The following is a 25,531-nucleotide window of genomic DNA, read 5'->3' as shown; positions in this document are numbered from 1 at the left end:
GCTATAAACATAGGTGGAGGGCCTCCCATCCATCGATTATCATCCTTTAAAAACAATAGAAATAGTCGGACAAACACTTTTGGTTTTTAAAATATTCTATTATTGTCTGCCAGTCTTTGTTTGCCTCTACTATTGCTGTAGGCAAGTAAATATTCACCCAATATAGTTATCGGTAAATCATTACAACATACCTCTACCTGCATAGAAAAAAGCCAATTTTGGCGCTACCCTCTCCGATATTTTTCAAACATTGTACATATGGTGGTAGCACAATTTTTAATATCAGATGGCCAATTTCTATTGGTTTTTTGTAAGGGCGTATTCAGAATAATTCAGCTTTTATCGAAAAAAATCATAACTCGAAATCTAGATATCTGATTGAAAAATGATGCACAGCAAAGTTGTTTGGGAATCAATTAAGAAAAAAATAATTTTTGAATATACCGTTGAAAAATCTTACTCAAAAATGGAATTTAATATTAAAAATGTTAATAGCTCAAAACATGTCCCTCTCGATATGTTTTGAAATATTTTTATTGAAAACCCCCTTCACTTTAACAAACTTTGACGCATAGTGGTGCCGTTATGGACTCTCCTAAATGGAGATATGAATTAAAAAAAAAATATGAAATTTCAATACATATCTAATAATATCTCTGTCTCATTTTTTTCATAATATTATTTTTCCTAAATAGTTAATTGATTTCCTAGCAACTTTGCCGTACATCATATTTCAATCGGACATCTATATTCCGAGTTATGATTGTTTGAAAAGAGCTATACTATTTTGGATACGCACTTATAAATAATCAGTTGTAAAAAAAATTGGTTATCTGATAATAAAAAAATTGTGATTTTAGGTAGATGCCAACATATGTATGAAGTTTTAAAAAAAAAACAGAAAGCGTCGAGGCAGAGGCCGGCTGTTCTGAAGAGGAATTCCACGCCAATTCCGATGAATAGCTGAATACGACGCGACCATCTTAGTTTTTTTTTCAAACATTGTGCATAATGTAGCAGTTAACCAAAATCACAATTTAATTTATTTTTACATTTTCATTTACCTACGACTGTTTTTTTTTATATGTACGTATCTGGAATCTCTGATCTATTTTGCAAAAAAAAAAAAATCATAAATTGAAATCCATATGTCTGATTCAAATATGATGTACGGAAAAGTTATAGGAAAATCATGAACTATTTGCCAGAACAAACATTTGAAATACACCGGTAAAAAATTCCCTTCGATATTTTTGAAAATATTTTCATATTCCATTTCAATTTAACAAAGTTTGGTATACAATAGTTTCGTTCCGTTCCTCACCAAAATGAAGATATCATATTTTCATAAAATATTGATCTTCAATACTTTGCGAAATCATTACCATTTAAGAAAAGTTATATAGAAAATAGAGTCTACATGTGATTCTACATGAAAAAACTATATCTATAAAAACTATATCTATAAAACTATAAAAAAAGGTCAATAATTTTGGATACGTCCTTTTATACAATCACTCGTATGATGATGGAAATTGTGTTTTTAGATAGCTACCACTATATATAAAACAATCAATAAGGGACCCAACAGACTACCTTTAGGAACACCTAAATCATTTAGTCTTCGATTTGATTTAGTATCTCTAAAAACCGTTTTTGACTTCTAGTAAACTAAAATAAACTAATAAACCGATGCAAAACCTCATCAACAATTCTTATCTTCTGTTTCAAAAGGGTTTCAAAAGGCCAAGAACGCTGCTATAGTATTTTTTGCAACGTACTTACTTTATCACAGTTTCGTGAGTTATAGGAAAACTGATTGTTCTGAAATTCGAATGCCTTCATTTTTTTTTAAATTAAAATTCCATTTCCACCAGTCGCTTCTTCAAACACAATTCAAAAACTTTTTTTTGCCACTATCATCAACGTCAATTTCGATAAAAAGAGTCGTTTGTTTATTTATTGGGCTTAAATATAACAATTTCAACTGTCCAGTTTTTATAGGACAATTTCAAAATTCATAAGTATTATCAATGGAGAATTCGAAACAATCGGCAGATTTATATGCCAAGAATTGGTATCCTTGCCATTTCGGTTAATAACTGCTTGCTTGCCATTTCGGTTCTGCAGAACGGATTTCTCTATATTTTCCCATGTCTACAAAACTGCGGCCTTCTGTCCATCAACCGTGGTGCCCTACTTTCCGTCAGCGTAGATTCTGCATAATAGGAACCCTCGAAGATTTTCAACAGGGTTCAAGGAGATCGAGCCGGCCTGTCCAATGAGTTAAGTTTTTGGTGCTCAATCCATTGCTTAGTTTCCTTGCTGGTATGAATAGTGGCATTGTCTAGCTGGAATGTGTTTTTTTGCTACGATATTTACGCGAAAACGGTAGGAGAGAGGATTCCAGAACATGTATGTAATCCTTGCTATTCATTTTGAAGAATGTGAAAGCTATATTGAGCTTTGCGGTTGCACAAAATCCTGTCCAAACCATACACGAGCCTCAACCAAAATTCCTGGTTTTTTCCGTTTCCTTGAGCATTCGTCCAATAATTGAGGACTACTTGATGGGATCGATGGGATCGATGAGATCCGATCCGACGAGCAATTTCTTTGATACGAACATTTTTTTGGTGAAATGCATCGATTTGTGCATTTTTTCTCTCCTTGAGCACTTTTTCCTTCGGCATTATCCAGATTTATTGATCAAAACACCTAAAACAATGGAGAATGTAACTGGTCTTATACAAACTTGACACTTGAAAAATACTAAAACATTTGTTTACACTAAGCACACACACATATGAAAATCAGGCAGTGTATAGTGGTTACCAATACCAATACACCAGAATATAAATTGAAGTGTTCTTTGTTTACAATGACACAAAGTCATTGACAGCAAGATTAGTTGGTCTTCTAGAAGTTGGACAGTGTGTACTCTGCAACTAAATACTCAGCATCGAAGACTTTCATCGGCGATTTTCAACAATTCATTCATCACTAACGACGCGTCTCGAAATATTTGAGTTGATACAAATATGAAAAATCTGTGGAACAGTGTGATTTGTAATTTATCTTGTGACGAAAGTATCAAGATAGGTAAGCTCATCTTTGTTTCATATCTGAGTTTTTGATTTTTTGTGGCAAAAATTCTCAATCACGAAAAGTTACAAACATTGACTAAACCCCATTTTACCAATGACTTCAATATAAAATACATGAAATTAATTGATAGGTTTGAGCATTCTTCAGCTATGAAACACAAGCAGCACAATTGCAATTCCAGTTTTAGGAATATTCCAATTGTGAAAAATTCACAAACGTTTATATGACTCAAAAATAACAATAAATTAAATATTAAAAATGCAACTATTTCAAAATGATTTTCATTTAACAATGTTTATTATAAGAGACATTACCAGTCTGGAACATAAAATCTCTGTTTGTGCTATAGTAGATCTTATCCAAAAAGTATTTTCCTAGTTTTTTTTTAATTAATTTTCACCTAAAAATACACGATAAACTTGATAGTTTCTGTCAACCAAATTAAAGTTCTCTAGCTGCTCGTTCAATTCGTCCTTTGAAAACCAACTCCAACTTTTTTAATATCGTTGCAGTTTTATTCTAACATGCCGTGTTGGGTGTTTAATTGTCAACATTGAACTCATTGAAACGGAATACGTGTTTTTTGAACTACTTAGAATGAAACGGGAATTAAAGTGAAAGCGAAACCATTTTGTTGTCAAAGATCTAATTGACTGATAGCAACAATTAAGTTCACTATAGTTTTTAAAGAGAACATAATAAACATGCCATTTTATTTCAAAAAAGTTACCTAATTTAGTGATAATCCATTCGGTTAGTGTACTTTGTGAATTCATGCCTGTCAAGGACAAACAGTGCCCGAAACAAGAAAAGATTCATCTCTGTCATAATTTAGATTAGACTTTGTCTATAAAATATGATCACCCAATATGATCCAATATCACCTTCTGAAAGATCTTGGTCAGTAACCTAACACACTGTATGAAGTATTGATGATTGTAAATTACATTCCAAGAGTTTCAACCACCATCTATCTGGTTATCAAATAATCCAAAAATGATAAATTATATACATTGTAAGCCTCCTCCTTATCCTTTTTTCTCACTTACATCATAAAAATGTCACACAGAGAAAAAAAACTGTTAAACACCCCCACGTTACCAGCCGTCCGAAACGTACCACTCCGAGGGGCATGGATGGGCGCACTCACTCCCAAATGACCTCATTGCGAAACAATCCGTAAGCGCGTTTGCGGTCCCTCCCCGGCTATATTTGCGTAATTGCTCACCTCTCCCAAGTGGGGATGTTGGCCGCACGGGAAATCGTCGTATAACCGATTTCCCAAACAAACCAAACACTGAACCTCATCCTCAGTTTATTTCGGAACGGACAAACACAGTTTCGTCTAATCTCGATTTGTCTCAATGTCAACGAAAAATGGTTTCCCTTCCCTCCTCGTAGGAGCTTGGTTTCCGAACGGAGGGCACCCGTCAGCCTGAGGGGGAGGGGTTGGACTTTGGGGAGGCAGAAAATGCCCACTAAATTATTGTTCCTTTCTTATATATATTTTCTTATGCGCGACGGCATTGGCGAGTGGCAACTAGAAAACGACTGTATAATCACGCTCGGTTATTGTGAAATATTTACTCGATGGTTTGGTGTTTCCACAGGTCGGAATTCTTGCGATCGCTCTGCGCGGGTGGAGGTGAGTGTGTGTATGTGTGTGTGTAGATGGCTGTTTTGTCATTGTTATGAATGAGAGATGGACTGAGATTAGATTACCTGGGGGGAAAATATATATGTGTGAAACCAAAACGATAGTTTCGAGGATGGTTTTCTCAATCTATCTCATTTGGTGCGGAGCGACGTGTTTAAATAGGCACAGTCATATTTTCCACCGAGATTCCACAGTTTTTGTATTGAATATCTTGGTTTAGTGTAATAAGTTATCTGTTTCGGTTTCTACCGATTTATCTTTATATAGATGACTTAAATACCAAAATTAATATCAGGTGAAAAGGGTTTTGCGATTTTGTAGAAAATCAGAACTAACTTTGTGTAATTTCCATCGTGTATTCTATAGAATTTCAACCCCAAGAAGGGTATGAACTGGTTATGGGGATAATGCTACGTTGGGATGGCGAGATACTTCTATGGATTATAGTGTCATTAAAGAAGTTACCCTGTCTGAGGCCTAATGACGAGTTTACATTAGGGAGGTCTATAACGATAGATGGATTTATTCACGCGAAAATAGATGTAAACGGGTGAGAACATATATGATACATTTCTTCGAGGTATATATAACCACTCTGAATGGAATAAATTCAGGCATATGTGAACACTGGTAAATTTCTCACTGGCGAGAAATCACTAAAGTAGGAAGCAGTTCTACTTCAGGTGAATAAATTCACCGAAAATGTGAATATATTCATAATATAAATTCGCGCTAGCGTAAACGGTTGATGCGATCTATATAAATCTCAGCATATTTCTCCACATGAATATATCCCCAGTCTAAACCCACCGTAACATGTTCAATTCTAGCATGCTTCCGAGCAAACCCTCATTCATAAAATTCGTCTAGTTTTTTTTGGTTTTTATCGTAGCCGAGTGTCATCTTTTTGAGTGTTTCACTCACTTCGGTATTGTCTGGTTCATTACACATTGAGATGCAAGGTCGAATAAGCGTCGAAGTTGAGCCCAGAATCAATAGTGACAAACTGTAGGCATTGTTTGTAATTCTGGAGTAAACTTTGCAGTTTGCAGCTTTGTGTTCAAATTAAAGAAGACTTGGGATTAGTCAATCTATTTGTCAATGTAATCAGCAACTTATCTGAAGATTTTTCTTAATTTTAACTATAATATTTTTCCAAAGAAGAATAGCTAATTGGCTTTGATAAGATGTATCGATCATCTGAATCGATCTAGTAGCTCAAAAGTAATTTTTTTTTTAAATTGAATTTTTGCAGTTCGGAATTTGAGACAAATGTAATAAAACATATTTTCAGTTTTTTTTCCATGAATATGTATTTGTAAATCAATTTTATGATGGACAAATGGACAAATAAAATAAAAGGCTCTATTGTATCCAAAAACACATAAATTTTTCGCAAAAAGTACCACTTTGAGTAATGAAACACTGTTTGATGGCCAACAAAGCTTAAGTGTTCAGAATTTAGGACAAAAAGTAAATACTTTGATCTTTTGTTTAATTTTAATAGAAAAAAGGAACAAAAAATATGAATAGAAGGATGCTTTTGTTTCGAATCAGAAACGGGTGACATCTGTGACTATCTGTAACTATTGCGCCAACATACTATCATACGATTCCTAACAGCTTGGAAAATTTGAATATTTGTATTGCCCAAACCTCGTTCGATTTTATATAAATTGAACAGAACTTCTTCTAAACAGTACATTTCAGTGACGCTTTTTATTGACTGCTTCTTCAGTTTGAAAGGGTTTCAATAACATTCTGTTGGAATATCTGGTACCATTAATTATCGAGTTATTTTTTTGTGATCAATCAAAGTTCCATTGTTAATGCTATTTGATTTTTGTTCAAGACTGTGCTGTCGTTAAAACTATTTCATTGGGATGAGCATTATAGTGTATACCAGAGAGTAGACGATAACTCTCACTAAAATTGATAGGCACGCAGATTTTATTTATCAATATTTAAATTATATTTATATTTTATTATTATACGATAAAAAGTATATAATATATGTTTATATTTATTTCATTATGTTTTTTCCTTTTTCTTCATATTTTTTCATTTCAATATATGTTTATATTTTTTTCATTTTTTTAATTTCAAATATATCTTGTTTCACGAAAAAAAAAATATGTCAACGTTAAGGAGAAAGTTGAATGGCTATTCTGAGTACAAACGAGTAAAAATAGTGAATTTTTATGATTCAAATTGAAGACTCACCAGGAATTGTTTAAAATAATTAAAATATTGCAGCGAAATTTAGAAAGATGAAAATTGAGTTTCAGAGAATGAATTGAACAGTGGTTAGAGATTTTTAATTTGGTTGAGAGTAATAATTTTTTTTAGATTTTTTTTGAAAAACATATATTGAATAGTATGCTCGACAAACATGCAAAACTCATAGGGAAGAGGGTAAATTGTACATAAATAACACAAATAATAGGGGGCCTAAAATAGAATTCTAAGGAACAGCTACTTTCATATAGCAAAACGAAGACGAAACTGTCTTTATAAAATAAACCCAAACTCATCCCGATAAGCAGGATTTAATCAGATTGGAAGAGTTCTGTGACGCTCGATCAAAGGCTTTTTCCGTGTCAATCAAGCAAGATACAGATCTGTTCTGAATAATAGCAGTGGCTTGATTTTTTTCAATATGTGGCTACAATTCGTCAGTTTTTTCTCATTTATTAAAATTTGCACTTGTTTTGAAATGTTCATTAACTGAGTAACAAAAAAGTGTTGAATTTGATCCATAGTGGTTCCGTATTTATCGACATAGCAGCTTAATTTGCTCCTTTTATGTTACCCACAATCTCATCACATCAATATTGTTGTCTGGGAACCATACTGACAGACCCTCTCTTATTTTTTTGAAACTATGTAAATATACAATATAGCCTACCTAAAATCACACTTTTCATTATCAGTTGACCAATTTCAATTACGACTGATTTTTTAAAAGGGCCTTTCCAAAATCACTGATCTTTTTTTTTATAAAAAATCATAACTTCAAATCTAGATGTATGATTAAAGTATGATGTGCAACAAGGTTGTTGAAAAGTCAATGACTTTGATAACTCAAAATAACAATGACAATCGTATTTTATAAACAAATGACGGACGATATAATACAATCGTGATTTATACTTTCAATTCACAATTTAGCCATTTATATACTTATACTTTCAATTCAACAATTTAGTCAACGTGGTTTGTCATATCCTACAAGTGCTACTCATACATATAAAATAGTTTGTAGTGTTGTGTTCAGAAACTCTGAAAAACTTGTGTATTCTGTTGATATAAGCTCGTTTTCATGTGTTTACACAAAATTGAACTCGGAGACAAAGTGTACTAAAGTTTTGTTTGAAATTCCACACAAATTGCACGCTATTTTGCACGTTATTTACTAATACTAACGTGAGAGCCATTTTAGCATACCTGGTAACTGTCTAAGTTCGTTAGCTATGAGTTACACAAGTACGGAATGCAAAATACCAATACTACTATTATTTCGAACAGTACTGTATCTCGTCAAGAAACGTTATCAATATGGTTTTTGTGTTATGTCTACTACGAATCCGAATTTTAGTTGATTTACTATTTTGTCTCAAATTCCGAATACTTTAGCTTCGTTGACCATTAATCTTATTACTCAAAATGGTAGTGTTTCGCGAAATTAATTTGATTTTTGGATACAATATAGTCTTTTTTCACTTGATTACAATAAAATTGATTTACAAATACATATTCATGGTAAAAAAAACTGAAAATTTGTTGAAATTTTTTTTTCATTTTTTTTTTTTCAATGCCAAATGACTTAAAAATGCATGAAACGTCGAGATCTGGTGTCATCTCGAATAAAAAAAAAAAAAGTCATTTGGCATCGAAAAAAAATCTCGATTTTCCAAATTTCCTTTTTCCTTGGAAGATTTTAGAGGATCAAAAAATCAAAACTTTGAGCGCTTTGAGGCAACCCTAAATCATGTCCGAGTGAGCTGAAACTTTGCACAGGTATTTGGGCCAATAAACAAAATGTACATGGTCAGTTTTTTAAATTTCACATGACCATTTTCGCTGCCATCCTAATCTATATATATATAAATGAATTTCTGTCTGTCTGTCTGTCTGATTCTCGTAAATTACTGAACCGATCGACATAAAAATTGGTATGTAGGGGTTTTTGGGGCCGGGGAAAATTCTTATGATAGATCGAGACCCCTCCCCCTCTCTAAGGGGGGGGGGGTCTACCATACAAATGAAATACAAATTTCTGCATTACTCGAGAATTAATCAAGCAAACGAAACCAAATGCCACATGCCAGGAGGTTTTTGGGTGCAATAAATGTTTCTATGGTAGTTAGACACTCCTCTCCCTCTCTAAGGGGTGGGTGTCATACAAATGAAACACAAGTTTCTGCATTACTCGGGAATTAATCAAGCAAACGAAACCAAATTTGGCATGTGGAGGTTTTAGGAAACAATAAATGTTTCTAAAGTAGTTAGACACTCTTCCTCTTTACAGGGGGCGAGAGTCTGGATAACTCGAGAATTAATCAACCAAATAGAATTAAACTTGGCATAAAGAGATTTTAGAGATCGATATACGTTTCTATGGTGGTTCAACACTCCTTCCACATATCTAAGGGGAGGCTGCCATACAAAAGAAAACACGAATTTCTACATAACTCGAGAAATAATCAAGCAAATCGAGTCAAATTTGGAATGTGGAGGTTTTAGGGGGCCCGAAACGTTTCTACGGCGATTAGATATCCCTTCCCTTCTCTCTAAGTGGGGGGCTGCCATACAAATGAAACACAACTTTCTGCATTACTCAAGAACTAATCAGGCAAAAGGAATCAAATTTGGTATATGGAGATTTTAGGAGGCAATAAATGTTTCTATGGTGGTTTGCATTACTCAAGAATCAATCAAGCAAACGGGACCAAAACCGATTGTCTCATAATGTAATCACACTTAACACTCTACGATGATACATGGATGCGTTATTTGAACGGACCAACATTTGATACAACCACAATGAAAATGATGATCTGTTCCACTATATCGTTTTCTTCGCATAAACGTTGGTAGAATAAATCAAAGCAAAAATAATAAATGTGAAGCTGTAAATTGTGAGCAAAGAAAACCGTGAAAGGCAAGGAAAAAGTCGATCTGATTATGCATCTCTCCCATATAAACTAATAACAGTCAAGTATCATTCATGTGTAAACGGCATCACTGACAAATAGCGTCCCATCCAAGTGCTGTAGCTCTGCGTGACAGCCCGAATATACCCAAGCCATTTGTATTAGCGCTGATTGTCTTATGTGCCATAAAGCATGAAGCAACACTGTTAATCCCATATAGAACAAATACGATTCCGTTTGCTACCCGCATCATCTTATTTATGGCATATTTCGCCGGCAGCCCGCATTCGACGAAATTGGGCGCCTGCTGATACGGTTCGAACCCCCCCAAAAACATGTCCCCTCGGGGAGCCACCTGTTTGCCATTATTCATGAACATGGTGACAACACGCTCGGTTGTATCGCACCCTAGTTCACCGAAGCCCGGAAACCCAAACTACAATCCTATTATGAAATCCTCGCACCCAGCACCCGACGCACGTTCCACGGCATCATCCTGTAGATATTCTTGGGAGGATACGATGCAAAGACTCATGTCATTATTAATCCATCTCCGTCGTAAACTCTCTCTCGCTCTCGTCTCCTGACAGCATCCCATCAGCATTTTATTTTTCCTTCCTGCGCTCGTACGTGTACGTGTCTGCCGCATCCCTCTTCCTCTTCGTCTTCGGCTGCTTCGGCTGTTGCTGGCTGCTTGCTGGAGGACCCGATACTTGGTTGATTATCCCCCAGCAGAAGCAGAAAAAATAAATGCGGCGACGAGTGGAATATTAATGCTCGTTTCGGCGTTATGGCGCTTTGGTGCGCTTTGGCAGAGGAACTATGTGATTTCAACTCTCGTGGGACCACTCCGGAATGATTCTGAAAATAGTGCTTTTTGATTCGGAAGGAGCACTGATTAGCGGCCTAATTGGGGTGATAGTGGGTGTCTCATTTGCTGGGGGTTGTTTCATCCGGGAATAGGCGGTGATCATTCGGAATAATTATTCGAACTACGAGTGTGCCGTATGCCCTATGATTGAATCATGTTTATTCACGTCTCGTTTTTCTTTTTCTGGTTACAGGAGGATCTTGACAAGCAGCAGTTGGAACGTAAGTACACTATATTTGTCCCACATTGAACAATTCCTAAGTGAAAAATTTCAGAAAAAGAGCGATTCTATTTGAATTCGAATTGCGGACGCAGACGCATTCTTTATGACCAAAAAGGGAAACTTGTATCATCGGTTTTCCATTTTGACTCTAGCCTTACTTTTGAGGAGGGCCTAAATGAAAATTGTTTGAAAATATTCAAAAAAAAAAAACTCGAAGACGGTTGGTCCGATTGACTTGGTGTCTTCCGCTAAGTTTTATGTTATTATTGGGGACTAGCTGACCCAGCGAACTTCGTCCCACCCACAATCGATATTTTAGTCCAAAAAATTTCGAAAACCCACGTTCTCCCCAAGTCATTTTTCTGAATGCGATCTATGTTCGCGATCAAAAATAGAGAGCGCCACTTTGATTTAAATTAATATTTGAATGAAACACTTTCAAAACGCAATTGGATTCAACATTTTCCCATTGATTTTCATAACCTTTAATGTTTTCAAATTTTATAATAATTGTTCAAATTCGTTGATCTGTTTTGGAGTTAAATCGTAAGGAACGGACACTAAATTAATGGCTTTCAATTTGTTTATATTTTTCCAATTTCTCGATCGTTTTTCACAAATTTTTTGACATATAAACCTGATACTGACAGTTATTCCGTTCTCGAATTTCTCCGTTCTCCGTTATTCCGTTCTCAAATCAAATCATGAGGAACGAACATCAAATCATTTTTATTTATATAAATATATGGAGAAAGTATGCACTGTTAAAACAAAATTTTATTTCTATTTTATTTCGAAATTAATACTTAAGACTACATTTTCTCAATAAAGGTGTTGAAATGGTGCTTAGAAATATTTTTTGACCTGATTTTATGGAAGTACGCATGATTTGCAATAAAAAAGGTGCACGGCATAACTTTGCCGATGGCTATCGAGTATCCCGAGAAACTGTGATTTTGAAATAAAATCTACTGAAAATCACCAGCTATGGGTCGTCTTCGGATGTTTTTCGAGTTTATGCAAATAAAAAAAATATTTTTCTAAAGGTGTTTTATTTTAAGTTTCTATTCAATGATAGAGAGTCGCATTCTATTACAGATCTCTTATTGTTTCATAATGCTTACATTTTTTTTCATAATACCTACAATTGTTTTTAAAGATAGCTTCAAAATTGACTTTTATGGAAACTGGAATAAATTAATGGTATTGGTATGGTATTTTTTTTCGAATATTGTTCATCAAGCTATTACTTAATATTTTCATACTCTATTGTAGTTGCATAGAAAAAGAAAATTTTGATCAGTTGCTCCACCATTCACTTAGGAGCCCAATCGAATAGTTTCTTTACAGTTCTGAGGGGATGTTCACGTTCCTTAGCTAGACTAGCCCATGTAGTCATGTGTTTTATTGTTCCGCCTATGGCAGCGTAAGGCTCTTTACAACGCGATGTTGCAAAACAATGCCATTCAACATCTATATCATAGTTATTTTTGAAATGGCAAAGACTGGAAAAGTTCTTTCTATTTTTATATTGAAATGCTGCTCCATCGGACATGAAATGAATTTTGTTCAAATAAAAGTGCTCTTATTGACGTATAAAATCAATAATTTTTAAGATAAATAAATTAACGTATATATAATCAGGACGCAAATCTTCGGAAATTACTACAAAACTTAAATGATTGAGCATTTCTTTTTCCTTGAAGTAAATGGCTGATTAGTTGTTTGCTGCACATTCCAGTGATGACTTTGAATTTCATCCTGTAGTGAAAAAGTACAAAATTGTAGCTATATGTGATTTTCAGAAAATTGCACTTCCTTTCCGCAAGTTATTTTTTCTAGTTTCAAAAAAAAATAGACTGCTTTCTGTCAGTGAATTCATGTGGTATATTTTGAATAAAATAGAGAATAAACTCTTTCTTCTGTTTTGTGAACCTCTTTATATCGCATCTGTCAGTTGTGACCTATTGTTCAAAAATAATTTCATGAACTCATTTTTCATCCATTTCTTCTAATGAACTTTTTTCTAAGGAAGTTGCATCTTTCTACTACTGCATTTTTACATGCCAAATTGATTTAAGCTGTGTATAATTTTAAGCTATGGATTATGAGATTCACATTCGTAAATGATACATACAAACACGTTCATTAAAAAATATCAAACAAATTTTGAACACAAAATTTCTTTGAAAAAAAAAAACATATTTCGAAAACTAAAATTATTTTTTCTCAAGAATATGTTATTTTTAAAATATCAAAAAAATAAATATGAATAGCGCTTACAATTTTCAACAAGCTACCCATACATCGGAAGATGGGCACTTGTAAAGGGAAAGAGGTTTTCAAACAACAACTTTTTCATGTTTTCTTTGAAAAATTACTTTTAACGTTTAACTCGTAACATTTTTATGTTTAAATCATCGCAATTTACATGTTCTGCAAACTTTTTTCTATTTAGAAACATATCAAGATTATGTCAAACGCAAGAATTTACACACAAAAATGTTATGAGTTAAACATTTGTTTTTCAAGAGTCCAAAATGTCATGTATTTCAGAAACTGTAAAAGATAGAAACTTAATGACTTCGACGAAAGTTCATATTTCAAAAGGATCTTCGAAAACGCTATATCACTATCTTGACCTTAAACGGATTAGTTATAATTTTTTCAAACATGCAATAGTTTTTGCTGGAAAAACTTTTTCCGTGTAGAAGTGCCCATCTTTCGGTGTATGGGTGAATTTGAAATATTTTTTTTTTGAGAAAAATGAATTTTAATTTAAAAAAAAATTCAATGTAATTTTTCTTTAATTTTTTTTTGATTTTTTACGAAAATTTAAACATTTTCCTACATTTCATCCTTCAACCATTATAGATATTATAGTTTTTGAGTCATAAATTTTTGTGAAAAATGAAAAAAAAAATCTTTTCAAAAAGTAATCTAATTCTATTCAAAGATTTCAATTATGCAAGGTTGTTCAAACGACCAATGTCTTTACACCTACAACGTTTCACTACTATCTGAGATGGTGCTGTCAACTCCTAAGACGATATGCTGGACTATATGTTGTTAAAAACTTATTCAGACCAAATTGAAGCTTTTGTTCAACCATTTATATTTAGCTGGATAATAAGCCAGTGAAAAGTTTCTAAGGTGCTTTATTGGTTCAACAACCAATGAAAAAGTTGAACAGACGCAATTTAAGCCTGAAATATATATATTTTATTCGATTATTTACACTCTGCCCAACCGACACGAACCGATCATTAGCTGTAATAAAATTAATCAGTTTAATAATGGTCGAACAATAGTATTGAGTGTTCAATAAGATAATATGCTGAAGTATACGTTGTATAAAATACCAAATTAAAGCTTTCGTTCGACCATCGATGTTTACCTGGGTAATATGCCAGAGGAACGATTTGAAAACGTTTATTCAACTGTAAATCAGTCTTTGTACATCACATGATGGACAACTAAAAAGAGCATTAGCTGCCAGTGTTTTGAGGCTCATGTTTGACTTGCTTAGCATTACTTTTTTTAAGTGTTCTAACGGAGCAAATGGTCTGATGGAGGATCATCGATGCAAAGGTCGTAAGTTTGAATATTGGCCATTTTTAATTTTTTTTTAAAAGTTCATCAGAAACTGAACAAGTTTTATCTAATAGCTGTAAAAGACTCTAGACAAAGACAAGCGTCTGTCAAGGTGCCAAAAAACTAAATTTGGCAGACACCAACATTAAAAAAAAATGCAACATCCAAAAAAATTCAAACATCAAAAAATTATTTTCTGAAATTTTCTCGAAAAATAAAAAAAAAAGTTCTAATGTATATTTGTTTACACAACCTTATACCAACCATAAAATCAATCCACATCACTTAATTAATTCAAGCATTGCAGACGAATTATATATCTAATATTTTAGGAAAACTTATTTAAAAAAACTCGAAAAACATAAAAAAAACAAAAGCTGAGAATTTTAAGTAAATTTAATTTTAAAACCACTGTATCTCAAAAACGGTAACATTTGTCACCCTTCTAAACTCGAGTCCACCGCGAGTAATCAATTTTCCACCTTACTTACCATAGAATTAGGATAATTGTTTATATATGACTTTTAAAAAAATATATTTAAGAATTCGGCTCTTTTAAACTTATGTAACTGAGCCTGTAAAAATAAATGAATTTAAAAAAAATTGAAAAAAAAATCAAGTTAAACGGTTGCATTGTGATAAAACATAATAATAATACAGATAAAAAAGCTTGAAAATAATTAGGTAAGTAGCAGTTAGTAGTTATCACACCCCTTCCTTTAATCTAGGGCATTGATGAGACTAAAATTGTGGGGCATATGAAAAATCGTGAAAAATTATGAGATTAAAATCGTGGGGCATATGATGAAACTATTATCTCTGAACAACAGGAATCCAACGTGTCCCACGATTTTATTTTAGTGTCATGAATGCCCTAGATTAAAGGAAGGGGTGTGATAACTACTTGCCTAATTATTTTCAAGCTTTTAGAACATTATCTGTATTATTATTATGTTTAATCACAATGAAACCGTTTAACTTAAAAAGTTTTTTTTAATTTTTTTTTTATTTTGTAGTTTTTAGTAAATTATCTGTATTAGAGGAATACTTCTCTACAGTAAAATCATTCCACAATTGACAAAAAATATTTTTACCAATTTTTTTGAAATGTTTCATGATGTATTGTATTCTATTAGTCAAATCATTTCATTTGACACCGATAATGATGAGATTACAGAAAATACATAATGGAACATTTTGTTCCGCCGACCTTTCTGAATTTATGTTGTTCATAATGTAGTTTGTTCCACATTAACCTTTTTTTTGAAATCATATGAAATCAGCAATTTTTTAACGGCGGTCAAATTGGATCAAGATAATGGAATACACAGTATTATAATGACAGCAGAGATAGAGTGTTCCAAAGTTCAGATCAATTTGTTAAAGGGAACGGGGTAAATTTTTTTGGTAATGTGGGACAACCCTACATACATATAAACATACATAGAAACAGGTCAAGTTGAATAAAACCGTTTAAAAAAAAATGATAGGCTATTTTGTTACAGCGGCCATCTTGGATTTGAATTTTCCATAAATAGCTGTGATCTACTGGTCAAGCCCCTTCTTTTGATACCCTTATTGATTGGGTTTTGAGAAAATATGTGATTCGCCATTCTGTGGTGGCGGATCCATATTGATGTGGTTTTGAGAAAATATGTAAGCCACCATTTTGTGGTGGTGGCCATTTTGGATTTGCATTCCGCATGAATAACTATGTTCTACTAGTGAAGTCCTTTCATTTGATACCCATATTGATGGGGTTTTGAGAAAGTATGTAATCCGCCATTTTGAAGCGGCCGCCATCTTGGGTTTTTAAAATCATGGAATACGCAGTTTTGTAATGACTACAGATATAAAGGTGTGTTCCAAATTTCAGATCAATCGGTCAACAGGAATGTGGTCAAATTTCTATGATTGTGGTAAAGCGCTATAGACAAACATGTTACAAACATACAAACATACGAATTACAGGGCAAGCTAAATAAAACCGTTTGAAAATGGTCACATTTAGCTAAATTTTGCCGTACAATTTTTTGACTACAAATTATGAGTACTTTCAGAAAATCGGGTCTGAAAACAATTATTATTCAGTTTGTTAAACAATCAGTTAAACAATTTCCAAAAAAACACCTTTTTTAAAAATATATCATTTTTCCATCTTTTGGCGCACTGTGCAATAATCTCCTTAAGTTGTCCGATACAGTACCCTTCCCAAAAGTAAAGCGAGAATCAAAATGGCAAACCGATGATGCACTCTTTCATAAAGAATGCGTCTGCAAAATTTGAACCAAATAAAAAAAAAACACAAAAATCAAATTGAAAATCTCGCATGACCAATTTGGATGAAACCTTTAACACGTTTTCGGTGCGAGCGATTCCCAGGTCAATGTCCTGAAAAACAGTATTCGCGTTTTAATATAATTAATAAATACAAAATATACGCCCTTTTGATAAACTACTCTCGAGTCGTGGTTGCAAATTCAATTGAGGAACAATTAGCTCCAGCACAGGTGGAATGTTTTAAATGTGTACCTTTCTGCCAGAAATTACTGCCTGACAGCTTTATCGAACATTCACTTAGGTTGGACAGAACCGGGTTTTGTTTTTTACAATTTCCCATATTTTTTCATAGTGAAACTTGCATCGTTCTAATGACTAAAAATACCGTATTGCAATACTCACTAATCATTTCAGTGTGTGTAAACCACAGCTTAAAAGGAAATATTCTGCAATATCCAGCCGTGAAAAAAAAAATGCTTCGACCACCCGATCGGTCATTTATGTTACGACGTGTGGTGCATATTTTTACAATGACTGCAGGGCTTTTTTCACGCTGGGCCCGAGCTGAGCTATATCCCAACATAACCAACGAAAGTGAAAGCCCAATTTTAAAAACAAACGAAATTTGGTTCAAAGTGGTGGCGTGCGGTCCAGTATTGGCGCGCACTGATGAAGTAGCTTTGGCAGTAGCAAGTCTCGCCGGATTCGACCGAAGACCGGTTAGTGTCAATTATGGACGATTTTTCTCCGCTCTCGAAACAGCTAGGTGACAGCTCCTTCGCGAGGAATGGTAGTGTCGGGTCAACGGACGGGGAAGCTGCTGGTAAATCGGGATTACGCAAACAAACGCGCGGACCAGATTTCTGCCCCTGTTAATTTTTTTTTGACAATCCATTATGGGCCTAATGGGGTGTTGCTCAAACTAATGTTGCTTTATTGCCGCAAGCGCGAACGTGTGGTTGCAAATTTGGGGGCCTTTGGGGACTGTTGCGTAAGTTGCGCTGCAATGTTCGGAAATAAGGGCCCGTCTTCCCGATCCACAATCGCGGGTGAGGATGTTAATTTGATGAAGCCAATTCGGAGGATAAAAGTGTCAGGTTCGTAATAATCTCGATTCTAGAACGCCTGCGGCGATTACCTCGCGCGATCAAATAAAAAGCAAAACCCGATAGTTAGTAGCAAATTTAATGCAGTTTGGAACGCGCACTGATCTTGATCGTTATGATTATGGTCCGGTCTTCGAATTCAGGGGTGGACTGGAAGTGCTTTGGGTGGTGCACTGCAACTGCCTGCAGGTTGATCTTATAATGCACGCGCGCGCGAGAGATAGTGTTCGGTGGATTACCTCGCGATCATTCACGGTGACCATCGAACACAGGCAGGGAAAGCGAAACCATAACTGTCCGATTTTATGGGTCACTTCTTTATCATTTTGTCTGAAGCTTCTGAAAAAAAAACAACACACATCAGCACACTTGTGAGCGGTGCTCTCCTCTGTCGGCGGCACAATTTGGCGAATGAATTCGCTGTTTTCAAGTTTTCAAATGGTTGAGTTGATTGGCCGTAATTGATGCAAGGACGTGTAGCGAAATTTGTTCACCTCTTTTACGCTGCCTTTCGATGGCGTGTCGTTCGCTGAAAATACGACGAGTGTCGGTGTACTTTTTGAAAGCCTTCTGCTTCGCGACGGATTTCACTCAATAAAAGTTCGAAACACACCTAATTGGCCGTTTATGGGTGGCTCTTGGTGGCTCACATGTGCTACGGTATTGCGTGATTTATCATTAGTTTCTTTATTTTTTTTTTTCTTGGGTGGTTTAACTTGAGTTGTCTTAGATTTGTTTTGAGAATATGAATGTATCCTCCAGAAACTAAATTTTCTTTCAACTGATAACTTACAAGAAACCAATTTTTTTGCGATTTTTTGAGCGACTTTTTCGAGCGGTATACAGTGGTAGACATTCGTTTAGCCGCACCCTATTTTTCCTCAATATTTTGAAAAATAAGTCAATTCTTTGTACAGTTTTGCTCATAAAAGACGATTATTGTTTATTTTCATCGAATTTATTCTAAAAAAAATTATAAATTCAGTTTTTGTTTTTTAAAGTAAATCAAATATGTGGAATCAGGGTGGACATTCGTTTAGCCGCATCCTAAATTTCAATAAAAGAAAATTTGTGCGGCAAATTTCGAGTCCAATCAGTAATATTTAGTATGTCAACCTACATTTCGGATCACTTTGAAAACTTGATTTGGCATCGAGTCAGACAGCTTTTAATATGTTGCCATATTGATTATAGCCCAGCATTCCTGAATTACTGCCTTGAGACTGGAAATGTTGTTAAATTGTCATCCGTTTACATAGACCATCTCGGCCAAAATTCTCCATAGGTTCTCTATAGGATTGCAATCAACTGCCAGCAGGTCATTCAAGAAGCGGAATGTCTTTCTCGGCAAACCATGCCTTCGATTGCTTGGAAACGTGGATCTATGCATAGTCCTGAAAAAACGACATCCTCGGTAGCGTTATTCTCAATATGGCTAATCAAAACGTCCTCCAGTAATTGAAGATACTTTTCGGAGTTCATTCGGGTGAAAATGAAACAAATGGGAAACTTGCTGTGATAGGAAACGACTCCCCACACTGTCAAACTTCCACCCCCAAAGTTTCGCTTCGATCTCACGACATGCCGTTGACTTGAATTGTACCAATAGCAACTGTAACAGTCCGGACCATCCAAATTGAACTTTTTTTGCCTGAAAATACAACATTTCTCCATTCTAGTTTCCATTACATGTATTGCCGGGCGAAAATGAGATAGTTCTGCTTATGGGTGGCGGTCAGTTTCGGCTTCCCTTGAGGTTTCTTCCACATGATGTTTGGTGACTCATTCAAGATGCGCGCAATATGCCTCTCCGTTACTGAAACAACCGATTCTGCCTTAATGTATGAGCAGGACATCGTTTCCTGGTTTCTTTGTGTCTGATTCGACCTTTAAGACGCAAAGTAACTTTGGTGTTCCCATTTGTTGGTCATTATATCCCATATTTCTGGCACTATTTAAAGAAATTCCGCACCACTATCTCAGATAGACCAATTTTTGTTACGATCGAGCGATTAGAAAACTTTTGTTCACTGAATATCTTTATTATTTTCTGCCCCTCTTCCATCAATAGAATACCTTTCGCCATTCCTTTAAATTCTACGTAAATCACTAATCTGACCAACTTCTTACGTTGCACATCTAATATTTATCTTGTAAATTGAACATTCCCTAGTATTTTTTCAAAAAAACACAGATAAAGGCTTGGTGATTATGCGAAAACTCGATTTTTATGCCCTGCGGCTAAACGTATGTCTCGGGAAAAAACGACGTTTGAATGTTTATATCCACCGATGCCGCCTTGTGTGAGTGTAATTGTGACGCACGTCCTTTCAATAAAAGTGACTTAAATATACTATCACTACAGCAAATAAGTATCCCGATAAAAAGAACATTACTAGTTTACTAGTGTTTCAAGTTTTTTTTTCAAGTGCGGCTAAACGAATATCTATCACTATATGAAAAAGATCATATTTGTTGTAGTTATGGACGAATTTCATGCCAACTCGTCTTAGGAGTTGGCAGCACCATCTCAAATAGTAGTGAAACGTTGTGGGTGTAATGACATGGGTCATTTAAGCTACTTTGCATACTTCAAATATTCGAAAAATAATTAGACTACTTTTTGGAAAAAGGCAATATTTTTTTATTAATTTTTTACAAAAAATTAGAATTTAAAAACTATTATACCTACAAAATTCTTGTCAAAGGATGAAATGTAGGAAATTGTTTAAATTTTCACAAAAAAAGTACCAAAAATTGTTTGGAAAAAAAATTTGCTGACAAAAAAAGTTATTTTAAAAATTAAAATTGATTTTTCTCAAAAACGTATTTTTTAAAAATTCCCAAAAATATAAATATGAATAGCCCTCACAATTTCCAACAAGTCGTCTATACATCGGAAGATGGGCACTTTTACAGGAAAAAAGTTTTTCGAACAACTTTTCATGTTTTCGAGCTTTTTCATGTTTTCTCTGAAGAAAATACAACTAACCCTAATTTTGTTTAAAGTTGAGATAGCGATATAGTGTATTCGACAAAGTTTTAGACCTTGTTAAAATATAAACTTTTGTCGAAGACATAAACTTTCTATCTTTTATAGTTTTTGGAATATAAGTCATTTTTGTATCAAGACTACTGAAAAAAATAATGTTTTGCTCGTAACATTTTTGTGTCTAAATTCTCACGTTTGACATGTTCTTGACATATTTCTAAATAGAGAAAAGTTAGCAGAGCATGTAAATTGCGATAAATAAATTATAACATAAAAATGTTACGAATTACACATTAATAGTATTTTTTAAAAGAAAAAAATGAAAAAGTTGTTGTTCGAAAAACTTTTTCCATGTAAATGTGTCCATCGTCCGATGTATGGAAAACTTGTTGGAAATTTTAAGGGCTATTTATATCTATTTTGTTCAGAATTTTAAAAGCATATGTTTTGGAGAAAAATATTATAAAAATATAAAAATAAAAAATATTTTTTTTTGATGATTTTTTTTCCAATTTTTTTTTTTGATGATTTTTAATGGAAACCAAAATAATTTCCTACATTCCATTCTTTGACTAAAATTTTGTAGGTCTGATAGATTTTTTGTAGGTTTTTTTTTTAATTTTGATTGTTTTCAACTTTTGTTTTGGAAAACCTTAATTTAAAAACTATAAGATCTACAAAAAGTTGGTCAGAGAATGAAATGTAGGAAATTACTTAGGTTTTCATTAAAAATTATCAAAGAAGTTACGAAATTTTTTAAATTTTTTTTGGCATTTTTTTTGTGAAAATTTAAATTATTTCCTACATTTCATCTTTTGACAAGAATTTTGTAGGTATCATAGTTTTTAAGTTTTAAATATTTGTAAAAAAATAAGAAAACATATTTGTCTTTTTCCTAAAAGTAGTCTAATTATTTTTCGAATATTTGAAGTATGCAAAGTTGCTTAAATGACCCATGTCTTTACACCCACAATGTTTCACTGCTATCTGAGATGGTGCTGCCAACGGCATTAAATTCGTCTATGGGTAGTTTAGTTTTTTTTTATCTTTGATATGGATCTCATCGCACTGCATAGTTACTGTGTCAGCTAATTACCACTCTCATGCTTGGTTTAATTTTTATTTTCGAAAAGTAAGTAGGAGCTTATTGAAGAGAGCGCAGAGTTAATTTTCTGAAAGACGTGAAATTTAGGCAGGAAAATAAAATTAAAAAGAATATAACTTTTTTTTAAATCCTATCCTTTCCGGACCTTGAACCATTAAGCCTATTACATCTAAATTTTCCACTCCCATCCTTTCATGAAATGCTATATATTGTGCATAACATAGTTTCTCATGACAATAAGTTCCGACATGCAACTAAATTCACAGCGCAGTAATAAATAGGCAATCGAACGGTGATCTAAATCGAAATCATCTAGATTTAAGTTAATTTCTTGGGGGCACTTTTTTATGCGACTAACAAAAAATGTTTTTTCACAATATGTAGACACGACATTCTCTAGAATCAAAACCAGCGTGTAATTTCTACATTTCTGCAGCGACACAAACACTGAAATAATGAAAATGATATACATACTGACGCAAAAAATCTTTTTAATAGAATAAAACATAATTCAATGAATAATCCGGAAGTAGCTTCAAATTGTTTAAAACTGGAATGAAAATTATTACTTTATGTTATTTGACACTAAATCGTGACTCTTACACAATCATTGTTCTTTTTACTCTCCTAATACTTCTACCAAAACTTTTCGTTATTATATAAAATTATTATCAGATACAATTCTCTTTCCAAAATCTTTCATCACTTGAAAACAAAACATGTTACTCTATTCTTCTTGTGTATCGTTCGTTGCTTGGTGATTCAGTGGTGCGGCTTGCAAGGCCTTCGACCAACCCCACTATCTCGCAGGAGGGCCATCGTGATACTGTTGCTTTACGTCCCGAGTACCACCAGGACTGGGCAAAGACGCTTATAGCGGCGTCAATTCGCTTAGAGGAGCTGTTTCCGGGTTTTTGTGGCTTTTCTTGGGGACTATCAATGCCCAATGCTCATCCCACCACACCCTAGACAGTTCCACTTTACCAGTGCAATCCAGAAAAATGATCTATGACGATTCAGAATTTCTTACCCGAACGGGAATCGAACCCGAAGCCCCCATCTTGGCAAGCGCAATGCTTACCACTAGGCCGTGGGGACCACATGTTACTCTATTACGTGGAATATAAATATTTGATACGAAAAGTTAATTTTCATTCAAAATTTTTATTTTCAAAGTGCATTATTGCACCCTAGAATCCATTACTAATTTTGCTTCACACCAAAGAATTTCGTCAGCGCAAATTTCAGTTGGACTAATAACGCGATACACTGCACTTATTGAATATCTAATTAGTTCCTAATATCGCTTAGAAAAGTTTCATCTCCCATAAACATAATTTTCCAAAGGAATAATCCACAAATTATACTATGCAGCATCTTTCACAGAACGGTAACAGAAAATCCGGATCGAATTGGTAATTTTTCATCTTCAGTTTTCACCGAAGAACACAGCTCTCACCTCTGGTTTGACACCACTTTTAACCCGGAGACAATGCGCAACATTTTCCATATGGCAATATCTTGTTATGCCTGAAGCTTCAAGGATTTCATCCAACTTGGAGACGATTAAAGTGTTGCCTTCCGTGGCGGAGGCCTTTTCCTCTGGATTCCTTCAGCTTAATACTTTTTACGTATTAACGTGAAGCGAAAAGTACCGCCGAAAGCTCTGAGATCCCTCTCGAAAAATCCTCCAATAAAACATACGCGAGAACCGATTGCCCGAAGCATCCGGCTTAAAATACGCTGCACTTTGACGCCCCTTTTAATCTGGAAACAATGGCCGAATTTACGAAAATTAATGATCGATCGGAAAAAGTCACCAATAAGTCCGAACACACTCCTGAGTTCACACAAGCTCTTTCCTGGAAAAAGCTATATAAATCAACGCAAACTCGCACCGGTTAGTTTGAAACATAGGATACGATCCTTTAGCACATATCATTCATTGAAATTCGAAACTATTGTACCACGATCTGGAGAAATTTCCACAATTATATGTATTTTGGTTTGGTCATATCGCGCGCTAAATTATAACCTAATCAATTTTTTCTGGAAACCAACAAAAAGATATATAAAGTTTGTACCTTTCATTATAATTTTGGAGTTTTATGAACTTTAGAGACAGAGACACGTCTCAATGAGCGTCATTAACGGGAAGTATTGATCTTCACGTTCAATTCGAAGAAATCTATGCGCATCGAAATAATGCCTGATATGGTAAATGATGTTGGTTTGTCCATTCGAAATTATGATCTTGGTTCAAGCAAATAAATAATTTGTTATTTTTATAATTTAAAGTAATTTTATAGGAAACTAGATGAGCCAGCAAACTTCGTCCCGCCCAAAATTTATTAATTGTTATCAATACCTCCAAACATTCACGTTTTCTTAAACACGACCATGGGTCCAATTGCAGAACTGTTTATTGATTTATCTTCTAACTGCGCTTCACAATTTACTTTTAATATAAATTTCCTAGGACTTCTACCAAAACTCGTCATTTCAGTATCAGATTATTTTCAGACACAATTCTCGTTCAAGATTTTTAATCACTTGCAAATATCATGTTTAGAATGAAGATAGCCATAAATCGGATAATTCCTTCTTCGAGTTTGCTCGGTGAACACAACACATTCGGTGATCCATTTTTTTATATAGATAGAAGAAGATATAGGAGTGCGTTTTATCGCATTAGAATCCATTTCCACTTTCAAAAAAAAAAATCAATTTCGTTGGCGCACAACGAAATACTAACTTACTACGCTTGTCTCTGTGTAATTATTGAACACATGGGAATTTAATTTTGTTAGAATTTTCCGATTTCGCTTCTAAGTTTTCCGAAAATTTTCAATTGTCATGTTTGGTTGAAATATGTGTAATGTTTTTATGGGCCCCCTCTCCATTCCAGAGGAGGGAGGGGCGTCATACCATGATAGAAAAATTTCTCGTACCCAAAAACCCTCATATCTCAAATTTGGTTTCATTTGCTAGATTAGTTCTCGAGTTATGCAGAAGTTGGTGTTTCATTTGTATGGTAGCCCCCATCTCCTTAGAGAGGGGAGAGGATCGAAACATTTCGTGCCCTCTAAAACCTTCACATGCCAAATTTGGTTCCGCTTGCTTGATTGATTCTCGAGTTATGCGAGTATCAGACCACTATAGAAACATTTATTGTCCCTTATATCATTATCATTCATTGATTCTCGAGTAATGCAACATCCTCCCTGATGGAGGGGGGAGAAGTGTCAAACCACCATAGAAACATTTATCGATCCCTAAAAACTTTTTATGCCAAGTTTTATTCCATTTGCTTGATTAGTTCTCGAGTTATTCCGCCCCTTTTCCATTCAGAGAGAGGGGAGGATAGTCAAACTACCATAGAAACAATTACTGCCCCCTAAATCCTCCACATGCCATATTTGGGTCCGTTTGCTAGATT

At 34.3% G+C, this 25,531-nt stretch overlaps 1 protein-coding gene across 2 annotated transcripts in view; it reads left to right on the top strand.

Moving 5' to 3' along the window:
• The window catches only part of LOC129770075 (troponin C, isoallergen Bla g 6.0101), a 47,911-nt gene that overhangs the window by 2,637 nt on the left and 19,743 nt on the right, over positions 1-25,531 (top strand). For both annotated transcript variants that reach the window (XM_055772697.1, XM_055772699.1), the window contains exon 2: positions 10,986-11,013. In XM_055772697.1, the coding sequence (XP_055628672.1) occupies positions 10,986-11,013 (28 nt within the window). The remainder of the gene's footprint in view (positions 1-10,985; positions 11,014-25,531) is intronic.

The sequence above is a fragment of the Toxorhynchites rutilus genome, chromosome 2 (assembly GCF_029784135.1).
Source record: "Toxorhynchites rutilus septentrionalis strain SRP chromosome 2, ASM2978413v1, whole genome shotgun sequence".
Taxonomy (NCBI): Eukaryota; Metazoa; Arthropoda; class Insecta; order Diptera; family Culicidae; genus Toxorhynchites; species Toxorhynchites rutilus.
The sequence above is the reverse complement of the archived record's forward strand: the minus strand, read 5'-3'. Positions and strand labels throughout refer to the sequence as shown.